Source organism: Marmota monax, unplaced genomic scaffold (genome assembly GCF_021218885.2).
Source record: "Marmota monax isolate L192 unplaced genomic scaffold, Marmota_monax_Labrador192_F-V1.1 WCK01_AAM20220418_F8-fsc00012, whole genome shotgun sequence".
In the NCBI taxonomy this organism is placed as follows: Eukaryota; Metazoa; Chordata; class Mammalia; order Rodentia; family Sciuridae; genus Marmota; species Marmota monax.
In genome coordinates, this window is record NW_026695227.1 from 32,008,625 (window position 1) to 32,035,785 (window position 27,161).

At 42.3% G+C, this 27,161-nt stretch overlaps 2 protein-coding genes across 10 annotated transcripts; one reads left to right on the top strand and one right to left on the bottom strand.

The window, feature by feature from the left end:
* The first annotated feature begins 321 nt into the window (after positions 1-321).
* Letmd1 (LETM1 domain containing 1) lies at positions 322-10,212 on the top strand. 4 transcript variants are annotated; one of them, XM_046436335.2, is made up of 9 exons: positions 323-480; positions 1,027-1,178; positions 4,001-4,116; positions 4,722-4,804; positions 6,406-6,592; positions 6,714-6,815; positions 6,916-7,068; positions 7,957-8,053; positions 8,967-10,212. In XM_046436335.2, exons 1-9 carry the CDS (start codon positions 359-361, stop codon positions 9,035-9,037), a joined length of 1,083 nt encoding a protein of 360 aa, XP_046292291.1. In that variant the 5' UTR covers positions 323-358; the 3' UTR covers positions 9,038-10,212. The 4 variants fall into 4 exon arrangements, with proteins under 4 accessions (XP_046292295.1, XP_046292291.1, XP_046292293.1 ...); XM_046436337.2 differs by having other exon boundaries at positions 7,997-8,053; XM_046436338.2 differs by lacking the exon at positions 323-480 and having other exon boundaries at positions 1,040-1,178; positions 3,997-4,116.
* Positions 10,213-10,634: 422 nt separating this feature from the next.
* Csrnp2 (cysteine and serine rich nuclear protein 2) lies at positions 10,635-26,315 on the bottom strand. Of its 6 annotated transcripts, XM_058576384.1 has the most exons (6): positions 26,154-26,315; positions 25,411-25,517; positions 20,707-20,941; positions 19,372-19,631; positions 15,679-15,975; positions 10,635-14,057 (listed from the first exon to the last, which is right to left on the bottom strand). In XM_058576384.1, the coding sequence occupies exons 3-6, from the start codon at positions 20,855-20,857 to the stop codon at positions 13,134-13,136; spliced, it is 1,632 nt and encodes a 543-aa protein (XP_058432367.1). In that variant the 5' UTR covers positions 20,858-20,941; positions 25,411-25,517; positions 26,154-26,315; the 3' UTR covers positions 10,635-13,133. The 6 variants fall into 6 exon arrangements, with proteins under 6 accessions (XP_058432367.1, XP_046292289.1, XP_046292288.1 ...); XM_046436333.2 differs by lacking the exon at positions 25,411-25,517; XM_046436332.2 differs by lacking the exon at positions 25,411-25,517 and having other exon boundaries at positions 26,044-26,315.
* Positions 26,316-27,161: the final 846 nt, after the last annotated feature.

Below are 27,161 nucleotides of genomic sequence, written 5' to 3' on the forward strand. Positions count from 1 at the left end.
CGCCCCGAGCGGAGGTCAAGGGCAGCGCGGGGAACCCCTAAGGCTCTAGGGAATTGCAGAGGGCACCAGGGCCCTCAAGGAGACGGCGACCTCTGGATCGCAAACCCCTCCAGAAGCAGCAGCCCTTGCTCCCTCGGGGAGAGACGGTTTCCGGCGTCACTACACCAGAGAAGACTGCTTGTCCAATCCTGGCTCCTCCTTCCGCTCTTGCTTTTTGAGACCTTCCTCAGACACACACGTGCGGGAGCCAAGCAGGCTGCGGCTACCAATCAGCATTCAGGAAAGGCGCATGCGTAACGGGTAGTGAACTTTGACTTGGAGTCGACCTCCTCTCTTTCCCCCCTCCCTCGCTGTGAAAATGGCGCTGTCCAGGGTGTGCTGGGCACGGACTGCGCTTTGGGGTTCGGTCGTCACCCCTGGACCCTTTGTCACTCGGAGACTGCAACTTGGTCGCTCTGGCTTTGCTTGGGGAGCCCCTTGGTGAGGGATCTGGAGAGAGAAAAGCACTTTTGACGTCTAGGCCTTTCCAGCGGCTCAAACTTGCTTTCTTATTCTCAGGGTTCTACTCCTTGGCCCCGTGATTTTTATTCTTCTTTGCACGATTCGAACTCCGATCCCTGCCAGGGACCTGATTTCTGACCCTCTCGACTCTCAGTGTTTCATATTGGTTGATCCCCACAACCCGGGCTCATCTTTCAGCCTCTCTTTTTTGGCTTAGGTTTTACCGCCGCTATCTCCATCCACCCTCGCTCTGTCCTTAGCTTGCAGTTCAGATTGCCCCATAGCCCTGCACTCTGTCCCCAGGCTCATACCACTTCCAGACTTCTCTTCCCGCTTGACTTCTGCCTGATGTGTCCTTCTCAATCTGATTGCTTCTCTCTCCTAGACCCCAAGATCAAGTTTCTTGAACTTCAGGTTTCAAGTCTTGACATACATTCTCTGAGACTTGTATTTTACATTAGGAATCCCAGGTGTGAGGGGTTTCTAGGACTGGTTCCCAGATAGTCTCTTTGATCTTCCTTGTAGGTCGTCAAAGCTTCACCTTTCTCCAAAGGCAGATGTGAAGAGTTTGATCTCTTATGTTGTGACCAAGACAAAAGCGATTAATGGGAAATACCATCGTTTCTTGAATCGTCATTTCCCCCGCTTCTATATCCTGTACACAATCTTCATGAAAGGTAAAAACAAAGCTAAAATAGAAATAACCGAATCAGCTCTTGGGCAATGTCAGAGAGTTGGAGTAAGTAAAATCATTTACAAGTTCTGCTAAGGGGGTGTGAGCCAGGATGTCTTCTGTTTCATAAATGTTTGAACATTAAACTAATTCTTATAAATTAGCACTTCTTAAGAATATTTCTAGAGGGGTTAGGGTTTTGGCTCAGTGGTAGAGCACTCTCCTAGTGTGTGCCAGGCGCTGGGTCAATCCTCAGCACCACATAAAAATAAATAAATATATGTGTCCAACTATAACTTAAAAAATATTTTAAAAAAGAATGTTTCTAGAAAGATGTTTTGAGAGACAACCTCTGACAACACAGGAGGCAGGAGAATTTAAAGTATATTCTTGTGCTTTTCTTAACCACAGTTTTTGCTATAGTAGAAATTCCGTGTCTCGCATAAGGACAGGGATTTATGGCTGTACAGACTTGCCCTATGATTTATCCCTTGTCATGGCCCAAAGAAAATGTGGCCTAGCTGGGCATGGTATCAGATGCCTGTAATCCCGCTACTGGGGAGGCTGAGGTAGGAGTATCACAAGCTCAAGGCCAGCCTGGGAAATTTAGCAAGGCCCTATCTCAAAATAAAAAGGGCTGAGGATGTAATTCAGTGATAGAGCTCTTCTTGGTTTGATCCCCAAATTTCTTTCATATTCATATTGCAAAAGTATGAAAGAAAAGAAAAAAGAAATTGTGATCTAATGCTTGTTACAAATCTATAGGTAGCATGTTGCCTAGAAAAGGCACTGTGTATACTTGATTTCATCTTTTTTCCCCCTTTATTTATTTATTTAGTATTTTTGAGATGCAGTCTTGCTGTGTTGACCTGACTGGGCTTGAATTTGTGATCCTCTAGCTTCAGCCTCCCCAGGAGCTGGGATTACCATAGCCAGCCTATACTTTTTTTTTTGGTGGTACTAGGGATTGAACCCAGGGGTATTTTACTACTGAGCTACATCCCTAGTCCTTTTTACTTTGTATTTTGAGACAGGGTCTTACTAGTTGCTGGGCGGGGAGGTCTTGCTAAATTGTTGAAACTCACCTTGAACTTGGATCTAGACATTCATCACTGTGCTTGGCTGATTTTTTTAATGCTAGTTACTAAGAAATTATATGTATGCATATATGCATATATATACATATGTATGTGTATGCATATGTATATAATTTCATATATATGTGTTTGTTTATGTGTGTGTGTATGCCGAGTACACGGGCTTATGCGTGTAATCTCAGTGACTCAGGAGGCCGAGGTAGGATTGCAAGTTCAAGTCCAACCTGGGATATATATATATATATATATATATATATATATATTCAAAAGTCCAATCTTGAGCCAGATTGCCTTACTTAAATCCCTTGTCACTTACTGGCCATAAGAGTAGACTAGTGATAGACTAGTGATTCAACTTCTCTGTCCCTTCTTACCTATAAAATGAGAATAATAGGACCTACTTATTGCCCATATAGTTGTGAAGATTAACTAAATCAACACATATAAAGTACTTAGAACAGTTCTTAATCTCTAGAAAGTGCCCAGTGAGTATTAGCTATTAATATTATACTCTGTACTTTTATCATAATACCAATTATAAACTACCACATTGTTAGAACTGAATATTATCATAATTATTGCAGCTTCACAGACCTGAAAAATCACCTATCATTAGCTGGGTGTGATGGTACACACCTATAATTCCAGCTACTTGGGAGACTGAGGCATGAGGATTGCAAGTTCAAAGGCCAACTTCAGCAATTTAGAGAGACCCTGTCTCAATATAAAATTGTAAAAAAGGTTGGGAATATAGCTTAGCTTGCCTACCATGTTCAAGGCCCTGGTTTCAATTCCCCAGTACTGGGGGGAAAAAAAGAGAAAAACAACCTATTCTTAACTATAAAGTGGAGATAAAAATGGCTGCCTTGTCTGATTGAAAAAAAGAGTCTGAGAGTATTTTAATTTGTTTTAAAACCTTCTATTATGGAAATCTTATGACATACTCAGAAGTAGAGAGAATAATATAATTAACTTCCCTGTACTCAACCTCACTTCGGCAATTACCTACTCATGGCTTGGTTAGTAGTTGGTAATAAGATTGGCTCTTACTGCCTTCTATATTATTTTGTAGCTAATAGAGATATCATTTCATTTGTAAATATGAAACCATTTAAAAAAAACTAGTCATATATAAATGTAAGAATTTTCATAGATTAAAGATGTAAAATGCAGTCATAGAAATATGTTGAATTACATAACTTATAAAAGTGTTCCAGAGGGGCTGGGGTTGTGGCTCAGCGTTAGAGTGCTCGCCTCGCATGTGTGGGGCCCTGGGTTCGATCCTCAGCACCACATAAAAATAAATAAATGAAATAGAGGTATTGGGTCCAACTACAACTAAAAAATAATAAAATATTTAAAAAAAAGTGTTCCAGAAAGGAGATAAGTTAATAACTGGCAGGGAATACATAGGGTTAATTGAGGAAGACTTCCTGAGATAACTGAGCTAGATTTTTAAAAAGGAGCAAGTAATGAACCTAAAGAGGGAGAGCATTCCATAGCAGATTACATTAACCCAACCAACTTAGCTGGATGAGAGGTGGTGTGCTGGTAGAAAAAGGATGGGTTGGCCTCGAAAGAGTTTCAAGTTACCTAGTTTAAAGCTTTTATATAGAGTAGTGTTGGGTGGGCAATTGTATGTGCATGTGTGAATGAAAGTAGAGGGGGAACTGGTGGAAGATTCAGTCTTGGATAACATCACACTTTGTCCTCTACTTTAATGAGGCAGGATTACAGATGTTATGGGCTGATGCCAAAAAGGCTAGAAGAATAAAGACAAATATGTGGAAGCACAATATAAAGTTTCATCAACTTTCATACCGGGAGATGGAACATTTGAGACAGGTATGGGCTAAGGGCAGATACCCAGAAATTCATGGTGAGGTAATTACAATTAACCAAGATCTCAAGTATTTTTTTTCTTTCCTTGTTCACCACTGATCAAGCCTCTCCCCTTTGCTGTGAAATCAAGTATTCAACTCAATGAGTATATCTGATGTTTCACCAGAATTGGGTTCTTTCAGAATTACAGCTCTCCTTAACAGAGCTCCATAGAGTGTCTGTCACACTTTTGAATAAAGTTTGTAGGCAATAAAATCCAGCTTGTTTCTAAATATATGAGAATCTTCAAGGATCCATAGGGAAGCAGGAAAGTATAAGTAGTAACTTGATGGGCAGTGTTGAAGAGTAAGAACCTAGGACCCATTATGCAGATCAGGAAACATTCATTGAGGGATTTGATAGAATGTACTAGATATTATTTGGTAAGCAGAAGTGAACAAATTAGAGGCTTTGTGCTCAAGGAATTTACCATCTAGAAGTAGATAGAAATAAACTTGGTAATTCTACTGGGCTGTAATAGAAGTTTACTGCACAAAAGGATGGAAGGGATTGTCCATTATATTAAAAACTTACTTGGGTTAAAACTACATCTGTTTATTTCTGTCTAGTTCCGCCGAGACATCGCCAAGTGTCTTTTCCTAGGTATCATTTCCATTCCACCCTTTGCCAACTACCTGGTCTTCTTGCTAATGTGAGTACATGCTTGTATATCCCCAGCATCTTGAAGATATATAGATTTTTTTAATTAAAAATTATTTTAGGAAGAACTTCATTTCAGAAATTAGGCAGAGGTTATCCAGCTTTCTGCTCCAATCTTCTCATTATCCCAGGGTTCTTAAAAGTCACTTAGTAATACATTGGTTATCAGGATGCATCACAGTGGTAGGTATAGGTGACTTAGCTGCCTTTCATCATGTGAAGTAAGATCATGATCTTCTCCATTATCCCTAAGAACAGCATCCCACTCCCTGAGAAGCATGTAAACTGGGCAAATTTTTTTTCTTCAGGAAAATAATGCATTTCATATTCCGATATCATTCTTTATTACTTTGTATCCTAAGACGATACTTCTAAACTGTTACCTTTCGTGTTGTTCTAATTACCTGTTTCTGAATAGTAAACAACCTCAGAGCTTAATAGCTTAAAACCACCCCATTTTCATGATTTTGTGGGTCAAGAATTTGGGAAGGACTCAGGTAGGTGATTGACTTTTCCCATGCATGTGGTGTTGACATCATCTACTCAGTGATTTTTAGCTACTGAATGTACTAGTTTGGAGGATCCAGGGTTATTCTTTTTTTAATGTGTGGGGAAGGGGTACTAGGGATTGAACCCAGTAGTGTTTAACCATCGAGCCATATCTTCAGCCCTTTTTATTTTTTATTTTGAGATGTGGTCTTGCTAAGTTGCTTAGGGCCTCACTAAGTTGCTGAGTCAGGCTTTGAACTCAGTATCCTCCTGGCTCAGCTTCCCGAGCTGCTGGGATTATAGGTGTGCACCACCATACTCTGTGGTTGCATGACGACCTTTAATAACCTGGTCTTGGAGTTCATAGACTCTTGCTCTATTTTGTTGGCTGAATCAGTTATCCAGATTGAACAAAGGCGACATAAACTTTACTTCTCCATAGAGAAATGCCAGAGAATTTGTGGCTATGTTTTAAAACTACCACACAGCTGGACATGGTGCCACACATCTGTAATCCCAGTGATTCTAGCTGCTGAGGCAGGAGGATAGCAAGTTCAAGGCCAGCCTCAGCAAGTTAGTGAGATCCTGCCTCAAAATAAAATTTTAAAAAGGGCTGGGGCTGTAACTCAGAGATAGGACACTCCTAGGTTTGATCCCTACTACTGCAAAATAAACAAATAAATAAAATTTTAAATAAATAAATAAATCTACCACACATGTGGAAAAGTGAACTTATCCATAAATTTATTACCTTTTTCCATGTAATTAGTAGGTTGTCAACATTATATACAGTGTCCAGCTCTGTCTACAACTCTGTCCAAAACATGTTTGTTACATGTTTAGTTCAAAAGGAGTCATTTTATCTGATTGCTGCATGCTGGGCTATTCTACTACTGCTTCCTTTCATATCATATTTCAGTAATGTTGCTTGAAATTGTGCTTCAGTATATCTTTAAACTTTGAGCTTGAGACTCACTTAAGAACATTGAGGTAGATAGTGTCTCCACTCTTCTTGCTAGCATCCATGTCTGCCAAATGCTTTCTTAGCTTTCTTTGAAAGATGTTAGTGTCAGCAAGTAACTTTGTGATTCTTTTTCTTTTCAGGTACCTATTTCCAAGGCAACTACTGATTAAACATTTCTGGACCCCAAAACAACAAACTGATTTCTTAGATATCTATCATGGTCTCCGGAAGCAGTCCCACTCAGAAATCCTTAGTAATTTAGAGAGGGTCATTCCTCTCATTTCTGATCCAGGACTTCGGTGGCATCTGACAGACCTGTGCACCAAGGTATTCTTCCAATTAACCCTTCCTGCAAACTAGGAGTTTTGTTAGAGCCAGTGTACACTAAAATTAGGTATGGGCGATACTCAGGACCCTCTTAACATCTCCCAATCTTACCTCTCCCAAGATACAGAATGGTACCCACCCAGCCGTACATGAAATCCTGGCTCTCAGAGAATGTTTCTGTAACCATCCTCTGGGCATGAACCAGCTCCAGACTTTGCAGATGGTAAGCACTTTAAAGACTTCTTTTTTCCCCCAGCCTCATGTTATTTCAGGTTTTTGAGTGATACTATTTGATTTTCTCCTCCTATCCTGCCGTATCACAGAAAGCCTTGAGCCGGGCCATGCTTCTCACACCTCACCTGCCTCCTCCCTTTTTGAGGCATCGTTTGAAGACTCATACCACTGTTATTCACCAGCTGGACAGGGCTTTGGCAAAGCTGGGGATAGGCCAGCTGACTGCTCAGGAAGTAAAATCGGTAAGGGCTTGATTGCAACATCAAGCAATATCCCGTAGAAGGCTGGAAGCTTACAAGGACTCCTTGTCTTGCTAAATCTTTATTCTCTCACCTTATTTCTGTGTCATTTTTCTCAATATACATAGCTATTAGGAAGGAACCACCCATAGTAGTTGTACTTCTGGTTCTTCAAACACCAAAGACACTATACTTTAGACCTTCTGTTTTAGATTATAGTTAATCACTTTTCTGTTACTGAAATATACCTGAAATAACTAGTTTAAAAAAGAGGAAGGGTTTTTTTTGGCTCATGGTTTGGGAGGTTTCAGTCCACACTTAGTTGGCCCCATTGCTTTTGGGCCTGTGGTGAGGCTGCACATCAGGGCTAGGAGTGGATAGTGGAGCAAAGCTGCTCATCTCGTGGAATTGAAAGAGAGGTAGGAAGAGGAAGGGGGTAGTGTCCCACAATGCCAGTAGGCCCTACTTTTTGAAGTTTCACCACCTCCCCTTAGCACCAAATAGGGAACTAAGCCTTTAATAGATGGGCCTTTGCAAGACATTTCAAATCCATACTACAGAATCGGCCTCTTTGCTTGTCCTCTATCACTAGTTCAATCTGTCATGGTGAAAGGTCTCTTATGGAATGAGGATGTTACTTATTTAAAGAAGATTTAGGATTATTATTAATATTTTTAAAAATATTTATTTTTTAGTTGTAGTTGGACACAATACCTTTATTTATTTTTATGTGGTGCTGAGGATCGAACCCAGAGCCTCGCACGTGCTAAGCGAGTGCTCTACCACTGAGCCACAACCCCAACCCCAGATTTAGGATTATTTGTGGATTTCATTTCCTTGGCATACTCACTGTGTGATTATTAAGGATGATTTCTCTTCTGAGTGGAATAGGCTTGTTATCTTCGTGGCCTGAATTCTACCCATATTGCAGAAGACAGGTGTCGAACTTGGCTGGGAGAATGGCTACAAATTTCCTGCAGCTTGAAAGGTAAAACAGCTTCCATGCTTATACCATTGAAATCCAAGTCATTTTTGTATTTAATTCTGAGATAATTTTGGATTTAATTATTAAATAATCTTAAGATCTTTATCTAACATTTATATCTAATTGAAAGGGCAGAAACTCACATGCCTACTGCATGCTTAGGCAGGTAACTAGACTGATGAGAGGGAGTGGTAGGACAAGAGGGAGTGCATGCTAATCTGAAGCAGAATTTATCAGCCTTGGCACTATTGATTTTTGAAGGGGTCTATGTGCATTAAAGGATGTTTACCAATATTGCTGACCTTTGCCCAGTAGATGCCAGTAGTACCCTTTGTCACCAGTTGTGACAACCAAAAATATCTCCAGACATTGCCAAATGTTTCTGGGGTTGGGGGTCCAGCAGAAAGGGGCAGAGTTGTCCCAGTTAAGAAGCACTGATCTAAAGGCATTGAATTGAAAACAATAGAAAAGTATTCTACTAGCTAAACAGAAAGTATCTGAGGGCGAGTATCAGGCGTATCAGTCTTCTGTTCAGAACTTTTGCACAGGTTTTGATGTTTTCTAGGCCTTTGCATGTCAGGGTAGGTATACTAATCTTGAAGCTGAGAAATGCCCTAGAGCGTCCATTTCTACCAGGAGAATCCCAAGGTAACAGTAGTGCTGAGTACCATTGCCACTTCTGAATTTTCTACTGTCATCACTTGAATCAAGACATAGAGGATGAGTTAACATGAATATATAGTGGAAGCGAAGGAAAGCATTTGTACAGGGTCTGGAATGAAGCAAGGGAACTTTGAGAACCATCACCTCTGATTCCCCTTTCTTGGCTTCCTGCCTCCAGTTTCAAGTCCTATAAACTGAGGCAAGAAGGTAGGTAGTCCTCTAGCCAAACCACTAACGTTGATGGTATTTCCAGAAGCTGAGCTGTCCCTCTTGCTGCACAACGTGGTCCTGCTTTCCACCAACTACCTTGGGACAAGGCGCTGAGAGAACTGTGGAGTGGATGGCATTGTCCTGCAGTCGCGTAGCATAGCAGTGTGGGACCAAACAGCACTTGTCAGCAGAGTCTGTGAACTTCTCAGGTGTGTGGGAGGCAGAGGAGTGGGTGCAATGGGCTTCACAGCACACTACCCATGAGGGAACTGCAGTCATTCCCCTTACAGCTTGAACTAAAACAAACCCTCTTTTCAGGGATGGCCCATGTGAAGTGTCCTCCCATCTTCACAGTAAGCTGGAGCTGGCAGCAACCTCTTAACTAGTCTTTTCCTGTGTGTGTTATGGTCAGGTCCTATAAAGTCAGTTATTGCCCCCGGTGGGAATCATTTGGCCTAAGATTCATCAACTGCCATGTTCTCTACAGTTATATTCTAAAGAATTTCTGATTGGCACTTGGTATGGTGGCATGCGCCTCCCCGTGGCTTGGGAGGCTGAGGCAGGAGGATCACAAGTTCAAGGCCAGCCTCAACAAGTTAGCAAGAACTTGTCTCAAAAAATAAAAAGGGATGGGAATTTGGCTCAGTGGGTAAATGCCCCTGGGTTCAATCCCTGGTACCAAAAAAAAAAAGAGAGAGAGAAAAAAAAAAATTTCTGGCTGGCAAGAACAACACTGCTTAATCTGGAGCATTTACATAAATGTACATCCTTCAATGTGCTCTTCCATCCTGATATGACCAAAAGAGGGATTTTTGTTTTTATTTTTCACTGGCATGAGCTAACCACTTCCTTTCCTTTTAGAATCCTTTGAATACCTTAAAAAATTTTTTTTTCAAGTATTAACTTATGGGAACATTGTAAAGGAAAAGATAAAAAGGAAGTACCATCTAATCCCTTCCCTAGTGTTTACAGCCTTCATCCCCCATTGTCTTAATTTCTGGGCTGTCATACAGCCCATAAAGATCTTAAATTCTTTGCTACCTCCACTGTGTTGCAGCAATCCAACTGTAACCAACAGTGGCTGCCTTCTTTGGGCCATGGGTCAAAACCCATAAGGTACTAATTACTGCCCAGCCCTGGGAGACCAGGAAGATCTGCATCGAGATAGTAAGTTGGGTTTAGCTTTTGTGTGTACATTCTTGACCTGTAGTTCTGTAATAACTTATTGTAAATGCATGGAGCACTGTTTTAAACCCAAGTAAAGACTGCCTGAAATCAGTTGATGGAAATTACTTATGCACACTCTAATCATTTTGCTAAGGCTCCTTTTCCAAGACTGACATAACCTAACTAATGGGGATTTAATTGGTTGATATGGATCCTTCTGACAGAAGTTTTAAAGGAACCGATTTTAAGTTGATCTTTGGGTGGACATTTTAAGGTGGTAACCAGGAAAAGAGAAAAATGGGACTACAGTCAGCGTGAAGGTCTAACAAGGCAGAAGCAAGGCCTGCTTCAGTTGAAGAGGTGCATAACAGCACCTGAGGCAAGATAGGCTGAAGAGAACATTCTACATTTCCATCACAAAATGTTTCTTTTGTTAACCTTAATTCCTAACTGACCTAATTAGTTTCATATACAAAGCTGGAGAAGCATCTTTTTCTAACAAGAAACTAAATTGTGGCTGGCCAAGATAAAGAATAACACACCATTCTTTTGAATATTTCTTTAATATTACATTTAAATATTCTCTTTAAATACAGCATTATCACAATGTAAAGAACCTAAAGGGGGAAAATTGTTTTCAGAGAACCAGACGAGCTTTGGATTCACATTGAAAATACTACCTGTATACAGTATGTGAGAAAGGAAACTAGAAAATAAGAATTATGTTAATAAGAATCATTTTTTTTTTAATCAAGGCCAAGACTAAGTGGGATTGAAGCAATCTGCTTCTATGATCAGAGGCCTAGCTCTCCTAGCAACCATGAGCTATAATTTTGTCCAACTCGGGTAGCACCAGAAGTGAGATGGACTAGGCTGTAGAAAAGGCCCTTTGCTTGACAACAGTTAATGCTAAATGTTAATATTTAGCATTCAGAAGTTTGGGGTCAGCGTGAATCAGAATTGTAGAGTTAATAAAGGGATGGACTTAGATTAAGAAACTAGAGTTTTGTAGAAATATCATGTATCTTACCTTATGGATTGGCAATGAGTTTAATAATAACAAATTTAAATTCATTTGATCCCAAAGGCTAATGTATTTCTTAGCGAGCTGTTGGAATCCACTTCCTAAATTAAGCAGGAGGCTTCCTACGGAGGGAGTCTATAGAGCTCTCCCTCTCCTAACAAACTTGAGAAAATATTTTTTTCCATAGAACTAAAATCCCAAGTAAGCTTCAGTCTTGGGTTCCATGGTTCCAGTCTAAGGTGGGGGAGTGCAGCTCAGTTTGGAAAAGCATCTAGATCATATAGATTGAAGGTACTTAAGACTCAATTATTTTGTGAGGCTGGGTGATGGGGAGAGATATGGACCTATGTAACTTAAGACCTTCCCTCCAAACATAAAACCAAGCAAAAACAGGAATGAACAGGAAAGGCGGAATGGGTTAAAATATTTATCTGTATTAAATAAATACAAGGCCCTCAGGCTTAGATTTTATAAGTGAAATGCTGCTGCCACATACCTGAAGGCTGCTTTAACGTACCAGGGCCTGGCTATCCCCCAAGAAAAGGCTTTATGAGCAAGATAAGAATAATTATCTCCCCCACTCTCCCTGCCCACCAGAAGTGTTTTTTAACTGGTTAATAAAGCATACCAGATGTGAAGTATGGTGTTAAAGATGCTAAAGAATAGTGTTTTGCTCCCTACCATTTTCATTTTAAAACAGAGGCAAAGGTAACTTTGCCTATAAAATAAATCAGTGTTGTTCATAGAGCAGGTCTTGATTTAAACATAAAAGGAACAGGAACCATTGACAGAGGTAAGAACTGAATTTGAATCCCACTTTATACATTTCAAAGGTTACAATCAGATCTTAATCCTTTGGAACCTGGAAATTCTACGTGGCATCTAAGAATTGGTAGATTCCAATTTTATATCTTATCAAGCAGCAATAAACATTTGCAATTCTTGGGGTTGAACTGGAGTAGTATAAGAACTGTGTAACCCTGTATATCAAAGAAGGACCATGAGTGTGGATACACAAAAACTAGTCGGTGACCTTAAATTGCCACATCTTACATTACATTTAAAGCTCAGATCTCCCAAAGAGAGGGGAAAAAAACCTGTGTGAAAAAGTAAGCATGACACAAATAAAGTCATCTTTCCAGACAGCAGGTTGTTCCTGCAGCCTCCTTTGGATATAGTTAATGCTCCATATAGGCTTCCTAGGGGATGGGTGAGCCCAGCCGGAAGCTGCCCAACAACAGAGCTCATGTTAAGACGATGGCAGAAGCCTCAGGCTCTTTATACCACATCCCCAGCCAATCTCACTTTTTCTTCAAAGGAAAAAGGACGGAGGAAAAAAAGACAAGTTTAACTCTATATCTAAGAACATGTGAAAGAAACAATTCAAGTTATAGACCAAGAATCCCCAGTATGGGGAGCAGGTCAGGGAACACCAAACATGTCAAATATTAACTTATTTATCAAATAGGGGATCCGGGGAAGGTATGGTAAATTTTTAGAAATCCTGGAGGTTTTGTACAGAAACAGAGACCTTTCTGCCTCTCCTCACTAGATCCAACCAGGTGGCCTTTCCAGTAGTATGACTGGATATACCAAAATGGGTATCAGAGCAACCACTGAGAAATAAGCTTTCACTCTGCCTGGAGCCCAGGAGAGCAGGGACTTTTTGCCCTGTGTACAGATTCTCGTGTTCTGGTCCCTACATAAATAGCTGCTTGAATTACCCAGCTCCTCCTGTGAGGTCCTACGGCTTTGTTCCAATGGCCCAGAAAGCTCAGTGTTCAGCACTGTGCAGCTTCCTCTAACCTATCCCCACATCAAGCTGGGGCTGGTTTCCTTGGTACTGTTTCCCTTTTAAAAAATACTTGTACAAACAATCCTTTCCCACCCATTTCCCATAGACCCCAATAAAATAACATGGGAGCAGCAGCTGCTTCTACAGTTTTGTTTTGAAATGGCATTAGATAAAATAAGGGAATAAATAGAGAATGGGTGCGAGGCAGTATCTCCACCCCCACATCACACTGCTAGAGGGAGTTCTAGGGCAGACTCTTCAGGGGGTCGGTCCTCATTCTGCTGGGAGGTCTTCTCCACCCCACAGCCTTCTTCAGTGTCCGTGTGGAAAGGGAGGCTTGAGGGGGACCAAGAGGAACGGAAGTCTTCATTCTCGGGCTCCTCAGAGTTACAATCTTCGGGCAATAGCGCTTCTAGAGTGGGTGTTTTCCCCACCTCTGATTTACAGAGGGCATCTGGGTCTGCGGGGCTGCAAGCCACCAGTGAGGTAACAGGGAGAGAAAAGACACTCAGATCCTTCTCCTTGGGGAAAGAAGCTGTGCCTTCTTCTGTACCAGGCTCTCCTTTCACTCCCAAGACTGGCCTCTGCTCCACCTGGTAGTAGACCAGGGGCCCGCTGTTCAAGTAGGATGGGCTGTTCACCGTGGAAGCAGACGGGTGGTCTGAGTTCTCAGCAAAACACAGGACGGAGGAGCCTGGGGGCAGCTGAGCCTGAATGAGAATGGGGGCTGAGAGGCCTGGGCACAGCTCTTCAGGAACGGCCAGGGGCTCCTCCAGGATGCACACACCCAGGCTCTCAATGCTTGAGTCCAGGCTGGCGCTGGAACCACTAGAGTCTTCCTCGGCCTTGAGCCGCTCCAGTTCCTCTGCGCTCTGCAGGTGCATCACTGCTGTTTCATTCTCCGCGATGAACTCTTGGAAGTCCTGTGTCTCGGAGCCCTGGGCTCCTGTCAGGCTGCAACTGGCAGTGGGTGAGGGCTCCTCCTCTGGGGCTGCCGGGCGGCTCACCTGCCGCTTGCTCTCTAGCTCCAGCTTCATGATGGTGTGGAGGTAATGAGTCCGGACTCGGATTGGATTAAATTCAATGCGCCCAGCCATGTTCCCACAGCCATCCCTGGAGCAGCCACACGGAAAGGACATGCGATCCACCTGAGGGGGACACAAGGAGGGTGAGGCAAGAATCTAACAGTGGAGATAGGAGACATTAGCTGGCAAACACAGGCAGTTGGGATTTGAGGTCTTCCTACGAGAAGCAAGCAATTTAAAACATGCAGCATAAGCTGACAGCACTAGATGGCAGTTACAAGACCACTTGTGCTTGCATTCTAGCTCAGTCATTAATTAGTGGTATGACCTGGACTCATGTATTTCCCCCTAGGGCTTTGTTTCCTCTTCTGAATAAAAAGTGACAAAAATCATATCAAAGGCTCCTTTTGGTTAGAGAATGCAGAGATACCCTAGTGCTGACTGGTCTCAGTAGAAATTTATGTATCTAGGGACTTCCAGAATTTACCTGGTCTTCTGCAATGACAAGCATGGGAAAGTGAGTGGAAGATCTTACTAAAATAAAGCAATACCTTCTGGGAAACTAAACAAAGGTGCCTTAGTTTGTTAAGGTGCTAGAATGAAGGTTCAAGCAATGGCCAGCTGTTTATTATCATTTCACTCATTTTTCCTGGGGATTGACCAGTTTAGTTCTGAAGCATTAACCAAGATAATTTACTTACAGACCAGGGCTATCTGGAAAAGACATGCTTTCTATTTCCAAATTTCCCCTTCATATCCAAAAAGAAAAAACAAAGACAAAAATTGCCAAAAATATAAAACTAGAAATATGAGTAAACAAATATTCAATGTCTTCCTAATGGTATCAACTTAAAGAAATCTGCATACCAGGTCTGTCATCAGGTGTGTAACAGACTGATTCATTATGGGACTTTAGTCTGAAAAACAATTTATTGGCCAGATCTGTTACAGCTATTTGTTACCTAGTTAAAAATCAGAAAGAAAAGGTTGGTTGGGAAAACACAACCAAAACCACTCAGCATCCATATGCTCAGAATACAACTTCCAGACAAATTTTTTTCTCTGGGCTATTTCTGCTATTTTTCTATTGAAATATATCTTTGCAACTGTTCCTTGTCACTTAGCTGATGTTACTTTAAAAAAATTTTTTTTTGTTTGTTTTAGTTGTAGTTGGACACAATACCTTTATTTATTTTTATGCAGTGCTGAGGATCGAACCCAGCCCTCGCACGTGCTAGGCAAGTGCTCTACCACTAAGCCACAACCCCAGCCCGGCTGATGTTACTTTCTTACAGAAAACTAAGGATTTAAGCTCTGCCAACCTAGGCTTGATCCAGAATTAAAGGATCTCAAAGCCATTTTGGTTTTTACAAAATTGGAGTAGAGGTTCTACAAGTGTTTGCAGATAGCATCTCTAGGCCCATCTCATTTCTCTGCTTCCTTTTATCTCAAGGAATCAGGAACAGTTATTAAATGGTAACCATACTAACCTCTGTTCTTTCCTTTGCTAACAGCTGCTTCTTATCACCTCTGAGGTATGAAACACAAAGATAATAGATACCTCCACACCCTAAGAATCCTGTCATGCTTGTTTCCTTTGTTGGTGGAGGAGGGTTGTAGACTTGGAGTGTGTTCACAGCTAGGGGCTTCCATCCCTGGATGGGCAGCCACCCATCTTCCCTGGTACCCGCACCATACCCCATGACCTTGATAGATGCACTATCTCAGGCCAACTTTGACTGACCTGGCATTTAATCCCAGCCTGGCTACAGGCACATGCTTCTGGGTCACAATATAGTCGACAGTCACAACCACATTCTTCCCGAGATAGGCGGATGGCTCGAAGTTCTTGCTTCTCTTCAGCATCAATGCGGTGAACCCCAGAAGCCCTAAGCAGGGCCCGTCGCCTTTTGGTGGGAAGAGGCTGCAGGAAGAAGTAATCATCCACCTCCACATTTTCCACATCAATGTCTTCATCTGAAACATCATCCAGTGTCAGGCCATCAGCCTCTACCGACTCCACGGTCCCATTCTTGGTCAGCTGCAAGAGACAGGAAAGGTTAGCCTCTGAAGCATTAGCAACATAAGCCTCCTCACAGTAATCAGGATAGCAGTGTTCCCCTGAATTTCTGCACTGGGGGAAGATCTGTGTTATTCCACACAGCAGTCACTCTACAGGTGGCCTCTGAGCACTAGAAAAGTGGCAAATGACAAGTCAAGTTTTTAATTTCAGTTAATTTTAAATTTAAATAGCCACATGTGGCTAGTAGGCACTATATTGAAAAGCAAAGGACAAGAGAATAAAGAGCAGAAAGGCAGGAAATCTTTTGTGGCTCTAATATCACCCTGTCAACAAAAGGGACATCATCTTTCTGGGTTCAAGCTTCTCAGAAAACCACTGTCTCATCCTCCCTCCTAGAAGAAAATTTATTCCCAGAAACATTCCCTTCATTTCCATAATTCAGCTCACTTGCTTTTTTTTTTTTTGGTATGGGGAATTAAAGCCAGAGGTGTTACCACTGAGCTCTATCCCCAGTCCTTTTTATTTTTTATTTTGAGACAGGGTATTGCTAAGTTGCTGAGGCTAGCCTTGAGTTTCCAATCTTCCTGCCTCAGCCTCCTGAGTCTCTGGGATTAGTGGTGTGTGTCACCACTTCCAGCTCAGCCCATTTGCCTTTTGACATGGGGAAAAAGGTGTATCAATAGCTGGTTATTCCTGAGATTAACAAATAACCTTGTAAAACACCCTTCAATGTGCACCTCATAGAACCTAAGACCACCTTCTGAGGAAAAGGGTACCTTAAAGTATTAAAGTGTAATAGCAGCTAAAAGGTGTTTGCCAATGAACCTGAATCCTCACAGCATGAACCATTATTTGTGCATGCTCAGAAAAGCTTCATTTTATTGGTGGAAAATGAGCAAATTATCAACAGCTATCAAAGAAAGCCCTCCTAGCCCAGGGTGTAAAAGAAACGTATTCTTTTTCCTTTCTAATCGTTTTTTATTTGACTTCAAAGAAGAATTCCATGTCAGGTAGGGTGGTATAAATAAAACCAAGTGTGCTATCTAAGGGCAGAAATCTGAGTTTTCTGGGCTAAGAGGATAGAAGCCAGGAAATGGAATCTGTGGAAGGACAGATTGAAGACAATCTGTGGCTGAATGAGTTCTGCAAACTCACTAGAGAATCCAAATGAGGCCCCACAGTCCCTGGGGCTCTGGAAGCTGCTGGCAGAATGAAAGCTGAGTGACTGGAGTCTTTGGTTTATTTCATCAGACAACCAGAGAGAGTGCTGGGAAAGTATCAGCTCCTGGGAGAGATGTGATGCAACAAACCTGAGCAGTAAGCTACACACTCAGTTTGTTTGCTTGTTTGGGGGAAAGGGGAAGTTGTCAGGAATGAGGAAAGTAAAGTGCAGGATCTTGGAGTTCCCAGCCTTATTTCTGAACCAGGTAGGCAACTACAAGGTGCCCTTTTATAGACATTAGGATTGCTTTTTTCTGGGTCACCCGTGTGGGCTTCCCTTCTACTATCCTCTCAAAGGAAAGAGATTAGAGATGCAGAGAAAGAAACCCATGTAGAATGTAGATAAGAGAGTTTATTCCGACAGAAGTGGCATTTCAAATCAGTGAAGAGTCTTCTAGTTATTAAGCGATATTGGGACACCTGGATATCCTTTAGGAAAGAAGGGCTATACTCCCGATCATACCATTCATGATAATGAATTCCATATGGACATAACAAAATACAAACTAAAATATTAGAAAAATTGTAAGTAACTAAAGCTGCAGAGCTCCAAAGAGTGACAAGAAAAACAGCTGAAAAGGAAAACAAATATTAGATGGCAAATATATTTTTGAGACCAACTGCATCCCTTATAGGATGCTAAAGACAGGAAAAAAAGTAAACTAGACCTGAGAAAGGTCAAGCAAGGATTTTTCTTTTGACATTTAAAGACATATTAGATGCCACTTCTGCTGGTGCTCACTAAATTAATATCCTGCTAATAAGGAGGAATCTAGTATCTCAGTCCTGGATTTACCTGGCTTTGTCCTTGGAATTCCTATTGGGGGATGGGGCACAGAACTGGATTGGATGGTGTCTTGCTTTGATAGATTATTCCACTACCAGATTTAGAAGAAAGGTGTTTTCTTCTAGGGCAAAGGAAGAGCGCCTTCACTGCAATTAACGAGAAGAGTGTTTACTTGCCCAGCTGTTGCTATAGTAGCAGGAAGATGATAGGGCCAGTGATGGAATTCCTCAGACAGAAGAAAGGGACGCCTGGGTGTCATTCTAGTTAGAAAAACAGGTGTAAGGCTTTTAGGAGTAGGCTAAGGGAGGCAGACATAAAGCTTTCAAGGAGAGATAGGAATAAGATCTGGTCAGCCTATATCCTCTGCCACTAGTTTCCAATTCTTCCACATTCTAGTGAATCTACAACCTTGGAAAAATGCAACCACCTATTTTAACATGGGTCACTATGCTTTAGGCCCAAAAGAAACCTAGGGGAAATTTATTTTCTTTTGTGGTGCTGGGGATTGAACCCAGGGCCTTGTGCATAGTAGGTAAGTGCTCTACCCCTAAGCCACACATACAGCCATGGAAATTTTTGAGACCTGTGAAAACTACAGCCATAGAGTGCCAAAACAGTACTAAAATAGCAAATGGGGGGCTATAAAGAGCCATCTGAGATGGGTCTTTTCCCAGCCCCTTTCTCCACCTAACCTAAAGAGCTGGTGCATATCAGATGATAAGATACAATATTATATGACTCTTAAGTACCTATGTGATAATGTAATGAGGTCATAGAAAGAGCAGAGAATATGAAAAGACCCCAAATCTGTCCCACATATCTGGGCAAGGGAAAAATCATTTGGTAAGAAATTGAACATTGTGTCCTCTTTGAGTTCTAGGGGGTGACAGACCTGAAAGCATTCAGGTATGCACATTTTAAATTAAAAAAAAAAAAAAATTATTGGGTGGTTGGGGGTGAGGAAAGGGAATTCCAGAGAAGGGTTTTTGCTATCTCTGGAAGATACCTCCAGAGACAAAAAAGAAGGGAGGCTCAGAAAGATTTTTTTTTTTTTTTTTAATATTTTTTAGTTGTTGATGTACTTTTATTTTTTATTTATTTAAATGTGGTGCTGAGGATCAAACCCAGTGCCTCACACATGCTAGGCAAGTGCTCTGCCACTGAGCCACAACCCCAGCCTCTCAGAAAGATCTGATTGCAAAAATTGAGACTTCTTTTTAGAAAGCTCTGGAATCTCTATATGACAAGGACAACCATCAAATTTAAAAAAATCAATGGAACTTCATGTCCCTATTCAGGCCCATAAAGAGAGAAACTTGACAATAACCCTAAAATCAACAGACCTAGATCGGTTCCCACATTTTCTTGGCATATGGGAAGTATCAGACCCCGGACCCCTTAGGCACCTTCATTTTCTTGGCATGGAGTTTCTCTTCCTTCAGATGCTCACGAAGAATCTCTCGATGGTTCACCTCCTGCTCTTGTGCAAACTCACAGAGTGTATAGCTGCGTACAGAGTTGTGGCGCTGGGCCATGCCCAGAGAGCTACCACCCTGGCTGGGCACACTGGTGAAACCCTGGCGCCTGGCAAAGTAGTATACCGTCACCTGGTCAAAGCGGACATTTTTCCTCCGTAGCTGCTTCTGCCGCTTCAGGATGGATGTGGCTGAGAAGAGAGCACAGAAAGAGATTATTAACCCAGAGATGGCCTGTTTTGGGACCTTGCTCTTTCTCATTCATCTAGGCTCTTAACTTCCCTCCTCTAACTGCGCTCCTTGCATCTACAGAACTTTCTAAAATTTTCAAATCATAAATGCATAGTTAGAAAGGACCTTGAACCTCACTGGTTCATACTACTGCCTCTAGACTGACATCACCTAATCAGATTACCACAAAATCTATTTTTAGACAGCAGCTGGGTAGAGGACTGCTAGGTGATCTTTTTAAGATATAACAATCTATAACTTAACTGACCACATGTGGCAATTCAAGTTAGTTAAAATTTAAAAAATTTAAAGTCACAGCCTCAGTTACACTAATCACATTTCAAGTGCTCATGAGTCTTATGTGGCTAATGGCTACCACGGGACAATGCAAATATAAAATATTTCTATCATAATAGAAAATTCTTTTGGACAGAATTTACCTATAGCAGGGGGGAGGGCAAGACTTTTCCCCTAAAAGGCCAGATAGTAAATATTTTAGGCTCTAAAGCCATGGTATCTGTTGCAACTATTCAACTCTTATTGTCATAGCATGAAAGCAATCACAGATATAAGTGTGTTCCAATAAAACTTTATTTACAAAATCAGGCAATGGGCTAGATGTGGCCCTTGATTTAGATGATCAGAAGTTCTTTCCAAGAACTAATTGAGCCATAAGAATTAAGAACTCTGGAGGGGTCCCAGTTGTCTAGGCAGCAAGCATGTATTATGTCCTGGTACAGCTCTTAATTTCTTGAACCTCTGGGGGGATTCTGCTTGGGGAAGGATAGAGTCCTGAACTACTTCTTCGATCTAATTCAGGCCACTCTGGGGACCCACAAACCACAACACAAATAAAATCAGTAAGAATAAATCAGATTTCAGTCTACACTAACGGAGCGACAAGGTCCTCTGCAAAGCAAGGAAAAACTGTGATAAGGGCAAATCCTGAAACTGGACAGATGCTATCTGGAGAGCTGCAGTAGGCTCTATGCTTGGGGAATTTGGGCGCAGGCAGGAAGGGAGTGGCTTACTCACGTGTGAAGCTGGCAGTTGTAGGAGGATTGAGGCTGTCACAGCTGTCAGCACTGTCACTGCTGGAGATCTCATCATCTGAGTTGGAAACTGATGAGCCCACATCCACATCATCAAACTTCCTTTTGAGACTCGAGCCCGTGAATGCATCCATTGGTTTCAAAGGGTTTCCTTGGGGAGCCTACCAGGTTGGCCCCAAGCTTCTGCTCACCACCAGCTAACCCGCTGCATTAGGATTCTGCCCAGGGGAAAAGAGGAATCAGCATTCCTAAGACAGACCCCTCCTAAGTCTACATACACAGCTCTCTAACTGAAGAAAGAAAGTACCTGACCTAGCACTAATGTCTGGTTCTCAAGATTAGGTCATTTCTCAACTGATTCTGGCCAGTATGCGCCTACTTTTATTTTCTATCAGCTCCTCCAGGATCAGTCACTCTTAGAATAGTGAGAAGAGTTGCAGCAGCATCCTTCCCAATGGAGGGAATGCCTCTGATTCCAATCCAGCTGGGCTTAGGCTTCATTAGCCCAAGATAACAGTCAATGTTCTTCTGATCACATAGGAGCGGTTCTCCAAGGAACCAGTGGGAGGGACTGGAGATCAGAGGTGGAATTAAGCTTTGCCTAAACCAAGACTAGACCCAATTATTTTTCCTAGTAATAACATAACAGCCTGGCACTTCTCAAAGTGTGTATCTTAAATATATTAATTCCATGGATATTAATAGCTTTTACATGGAAATAGCACTACTGTGTCAAAATTGTTTAGAAAACTGCTTATGGCAGAACCTCTTAGAGGCTTTTAATATATTAATATACACGGCAAAGGCCGGGAGTAAACAGAATGCAGTGTTTCACAAACCTGATTATGGAACCCACTGTTTCTAAAATATGTTAGGGAACAGATAATCCTCAGAACACACCTTTGGAAATACTGCTCCAGGCTCTCAATTTTGAAGGATACTGGCAGTCATGAATACCCTTGACCCAGATCTTCACAAGTATAAACTGTCTCACCAACTTTTAAAAAGGTCAAATTTAGTACTAAAGGTCCCAAGATTACAATCTGTACTGGCTTCAAAACCCAGAATCTGGGGCTGCAGATGTAGGTAAGTGGTAGACAGCTTGCCTACATACACAAAGCTCTGAGTTCAATCCCTATCACCACAACACAAAATAAAAGCAAAAACAACCAGAATCTTTCATAATCTCATACTGGTCTATCATCATCCTCTGTGCAAGGAGAATGTAGCTTTACAATCTTTGACCTCTGAAAAGAAATCAGCAAGGGGAAAACAAATAGCAAAAGAAGTGACAATTTTGATTCTGGTTACATCAATATGGCAGGCAGTGTTTTCAATAAGCTGTCACACAACCAAGGAGTCCTAAAGTTCACTTCCCAGGTACAAATCTTTCTCCTTATCTGTCTTTGGACTTAAGTTCCAGAAGGACATGAATTTGTTCAGGAGAAATGCTGTCAGAGCCAAAGCCATGTGTGATGAGAAGCCTCTCTTGCTTTGCCTCTGTAATGCCAGAATCTCCCCAGACTATGATCTCACTAGTTGCTAATTATGCAGCAGGAATAACAACACTGCCCAGAACGACAAAGCTGTATTACTGCAGAGTAGCTACCCAGGATATATATACCATGGAGGAAAAAGGTGCCTATACAGAGCTATTTTTCTGGCCTGTGTCTCTTGGAAGTAATTTGGATCAGCTCTAGAAAATCAACCAGACCTAATAAGTACTTTAAAGAAGATATTTCCTAATCTATTCAGATCATATCAAAAGTCTCTAATTCAAGTTATAAGATGTACCTAAAAACCCTCAGCTGTCATAGGTCTCAGACAAACACATTTTCAAATAAATTTGGGCAGGAAGGAAAAAAAATAATTAAGTACTTCATAAGAATTGTAATTAAAAGTGAGCCCAAAGTATCTTCTGTTCTTTAGGTTACTAATCAGAGGGCTACATTCTTAGGACATGATGAGAATGGAGAACACTTTAGGGGTTAAGATTTTTGCTAGGCCAGGTGCGGTGGCACACGCCTGAGGTAGGAGGATTGTGAACCTCTGGAGCCTGAGGTAGGAGGATTCTGAGTTCAAAGCCAGCCTCAGGAACTTAGCGAGGACCTAAGCAACTCAGTGAGACTCTGTCTCTAAATAAAAAATCAAAGGGGTTGGGGATGTGGCTCAGTGGTTAAGTGCCCCTGAATTCAATTCCAGGTTCAAAAAAAAAAAAAAAAAAAAGAGAGATTTTCTCTGGATGTAAAGATACCTAACAACTAACAAATTTCTCATTCCACTGTATTATTGGTCACAAGGGCATGAGGGGGACACCTTTATAATTGAATACTTATGTGAATGTAAACAAATAAATAATAATAATGCTGACTACTGAACTTAATTTTTCCTACTTAATAAATACCTTATTGCCCACATGAGATATCAGACTGAGCTGAAAAATCTGCTTTCTCAGAAAGGGCTCAAGTCCACTTTCAGTTTTAACTAGCTCCAGTTAATGCTAGTACTAGAGAAAAATGGCATTTTCCTTGGCCTGGAAACACTCAGGATTTATGATTAGAAGCAAATGTGCACTCCCGTTTTTTCCTCAGGTGTACCTTTGCTTCAAGTAGTTTGAGTGTCCTTTGAATATTTCTCTTTAAATCCCACACTAGCTTGGGTCTGGTCCAAAATCATCTTTGTTACTAAAATTCTCCACTGTCTTAACTCAGTTGCCCTCTAGAGTATAATTTCCCTTAGGGTTGCCTTTTGTACACTCAAGTGCAGCAAGGATTGCTGGCTGCTTTATCTAGTCCCTTCCTCCTTTTTTTCTATGTCTTCCCCACTTCTACTTCTGGAATAGTGGTTTCTGGGTAATGATGGAGGTAGGTAAGAAAGAAAAGGAGAAAAGAGAAAGAGAGGAGGGGGGAAAGAGGTGTATGTGTGTATGTGTGTATGTGAAATCAAGAGAATCCTTGAGTTATCTGAGAATAACCAGAATCTATATGTATAAATAATGAGCCATGATCTAACTATCCCATTAATAAGATCTGGGAATGCAGTTCAGAGGTAGAACGCTTGCTTGAGGCCCTATGTTCAATCCCCAGCACCAGAAAAAACAATAAAATGAAAACAAGCAACAAAACAAATAAAACTGCATCAACTTGGATGGAACACCAGAAAATCCTTAAGGAGACTGCACTGTTCTAGTTCTATTCACCTTTCCCAAGATTTATGAGCATCACTTTTTCTGTCATTAACTTCATTATTTAAATTTTTAAAATTCCAACTATCATGGCCTAATAATAAAAGTTTACATTTCAACACAACTCTCCTTGCTCAACTCTCTGATGTGAACTTGACAGATAAAGATGCTCATGAGCATCAAGAACAAACTTCCCAACCATGTTCACTGGGACCTGAAGAGATCTTTCTTTGCAAGGGAAACAACTAGAACAGGTTCTATACTTGCCCGTTCACGAAACTAATCTTTCATACCAGAACTAAAAATGAGTCATTCCCACTTCTCTTAAATATCCACTGGTAGAGGATCAATGCTTGTGTTCAAGAGATAATCTTATAAGTTACACTCCGAGCACTTAAACCTCTATGGAAATAATCAAGGTGAGACTGGAAATGCAGTCATAACTGACAGTTAACTGTCAAAATGACCAACTCAAACAACAAATACTTTTGGACAAATAATGTTTCCCTCTATAAAAGCTTTTAAATGCCGGTGAAATGAAGGTCAGCTGACACTTTCTGGCTATATGCCTTATGGTCTTTTCTCAAGTGTTGGTAGATGAACATTTCCAAAAGGTATATAAAATTGTTCAGATCTACAGTATGTAAAAGACTTTATAGACTGGCACCAAATAAAACCAGAAGATGTATTTCAGTACTAAGATCTAAGTTTTTTCAGGCCCATAAGGTGTCCTATAAGCACCAAAACAAACCCAAAGTCCCTGCATATGTGAAACTAGCAAGAGGGTCAGCCCAGTAAAAAGTTCTGTGGTAGAATATATATGCAAAGTTTAGGTAATATCAGCCTCTTTCTTAAATGAATCCAAAATAATAAAACAGGGTATATCTCTCAGAAGAAAGTCTCCCCACTCAACTGGAACCCAATCTTCTGCTAAAGGTCAAGAGACCAAAATCTGTAGTAAGATCCTATGGGCTACCCATAACTGAGTTAAAGGAAGTAAGGCTTACTGCTAAAGTGTCAGAATAAACTTGACTGAGATAGTCTGCCATGCTCCCCCTTTTATGAGACACTGTGATTGATTCTCAAATACTATGAATTTCATAAATCCATGTGTCCTTGTGATCACCAGGTTCACAAATTTAAAAAAGCACTCAAGTAAAAACCTCCTGTTTAAACAAGGTGTTTAGAGAAAGCTCCCTTCCCATACCCACTCGGGTTTTTACCCATCACTAACACAAGGTTAGAACTGAACTTTCCATGTCTGAACTACCATCACAGGGAGGACACAAGATCTTTGTAGTAGAACTGGAACATGATGCTGCATTAGCTCTCAAGGATATCCCGTCATTTATAACTCTGGCACACACCAACATCCTGGCTTTGGAGATTTGCAAGATGGAAAGCCAGTAAAGAAAAGGAAAATCTGAATTAACTACGGATTTACCATGAACTGAAAACTGCAGGACAAGGGTACAGTGTTGTCTCTTGGGGATAACTTCTAACCTTTCATAATGAAGAATGGTTTGTGTGTCACATTGCCACTCTAAACCCCTTTAAAAGGCTGAATCAAGGCTAAAAGGGATGGATGGCAGTCGGCTGCGTGTTTGGGCCTGTAAAAAAAAAGATCAAGCTAGCAACCAGGGTAAGTGATGCTTTCATTTTCATACACAACGCCAGAAAAATGGGGGATATCAGGAACCAAGGCCTAAGGGTCATGTCAAGTCACCAGTTCCCTTTAATAAGCACCCCTGAGGAATCTTTCAGCTCTCGACCCATTTCTGATTCCTGCTAACCTTCCCGCTCATTCCAATCATTTGCAGCCCGTACTCAGCCTTCCTCATCCCTTCCTGACTGCTACTCACAAATTCCCAACCACTCCTCCCACATTTTCCTCTACCCGCCCCCCCCCTTCCCTCCATCCTACATCATTCTCCACTCCTTTCCGAACTCAACCTCATCCGCAATCCTGCCGGCTTCCAAGGCGCCCATCCGTCTCCCTCGAGCTACCCCCGTAGTCCGGGCCCGCATCCTCGGTGCCCCTCGCTCCCACGCCTCTCCCCGACTCCGTTCCTTCCCAGCGGCGCCCCAGCTCCCCGCCCTCCGACCGCTCCCGTCCGAGCTTCCCTCATTTCTGACCCCTCCATCCGCAAGGCTCTGGGTTTGACCACTCCTCCACAGCCGCCCGAGGGCCGATCCCGAAAAAGGACGAGGCGGCACCCTCCGCCCCGCACCCCCAGGCCCATTACCAGCCCCGCCGCAGCTGCCTCCTCCCGTGATGGTCTCTGCCGCCCCCGCTGCCGCCGCCGCCGCCGCCCTAGCCCGGGTGGGAAGGAGGGAGGAGTGAGCGAGTCCCGGGCCCCGCGGCGACGGTCGGGGAGCTCCCAGGGCGGCAGGGCGGGGAGGGAGGGTGGGTGGGCAGCTTGGCCGGCCGGCCGGCAGGCAGGCGGCGGGGGGCGGGCGGCTCCGGCAACTCAGGCGCCCCTGGCAGCACAAGCACAGAACCGCCCCGGCTCCGGCTAACAATAGGCTCCGGCCGCAGCGCTCCGGCTCTTATAGGCGCCGGCACGTCCTAGCCGAGCCCCGAGGCAGGCTGGGAAATGGAGTCTACGTACCGGCCCCATGCCCAACTGCATGCTGGGAGTTGGAGGCGGCGAGTGCCGCAAACCAGAAGCCGGCCGGCGAACAGGCTACGGAGACCACGTCCGCAGCTGACCCTGGGAAGGCGGGTTTGGTGCCGCTGCAGTCTTTTGAAACGGAAGGCAGGCGCCCCTCAGCTATACATCTTCAGTGACTAAACGAATTCTCCCTTTTTTCTTTATCCAGTACCACACTCCCATGCCTAAGGAACATAATCCTCCTCACTCATGGGTCTTAGTCTTCAGCAATATGACTTGCTGCAACCCGCCCAAGTTAGAAGAAAATACAAGCATTATTTTGAGTTATCTACATATATGATGGGCTGATTTAGGTGTTTTCTTTCAAAAAAAATTTACCATTGTCTTTGATATTCACAACTTTGCAGCCCATCTTTAGGATGGGGAAAACAAAGACTAAGAAATCCAAAGTAACTTGAGACTTGCCAAGGACATAGAGCTTTCCGCCCCCCCCCCCCAATCTCGTTTCTCCCTTGACTTGTAAGACTTTGCTGGATCTAGACACATCCTGTAGTGCTCCATCCTTAATCCATCATACTGTTGTGCTCCACCCCCAATTTGTCATCCAGTTTCCTTCTACCGTCACTGTCCCATACTTTG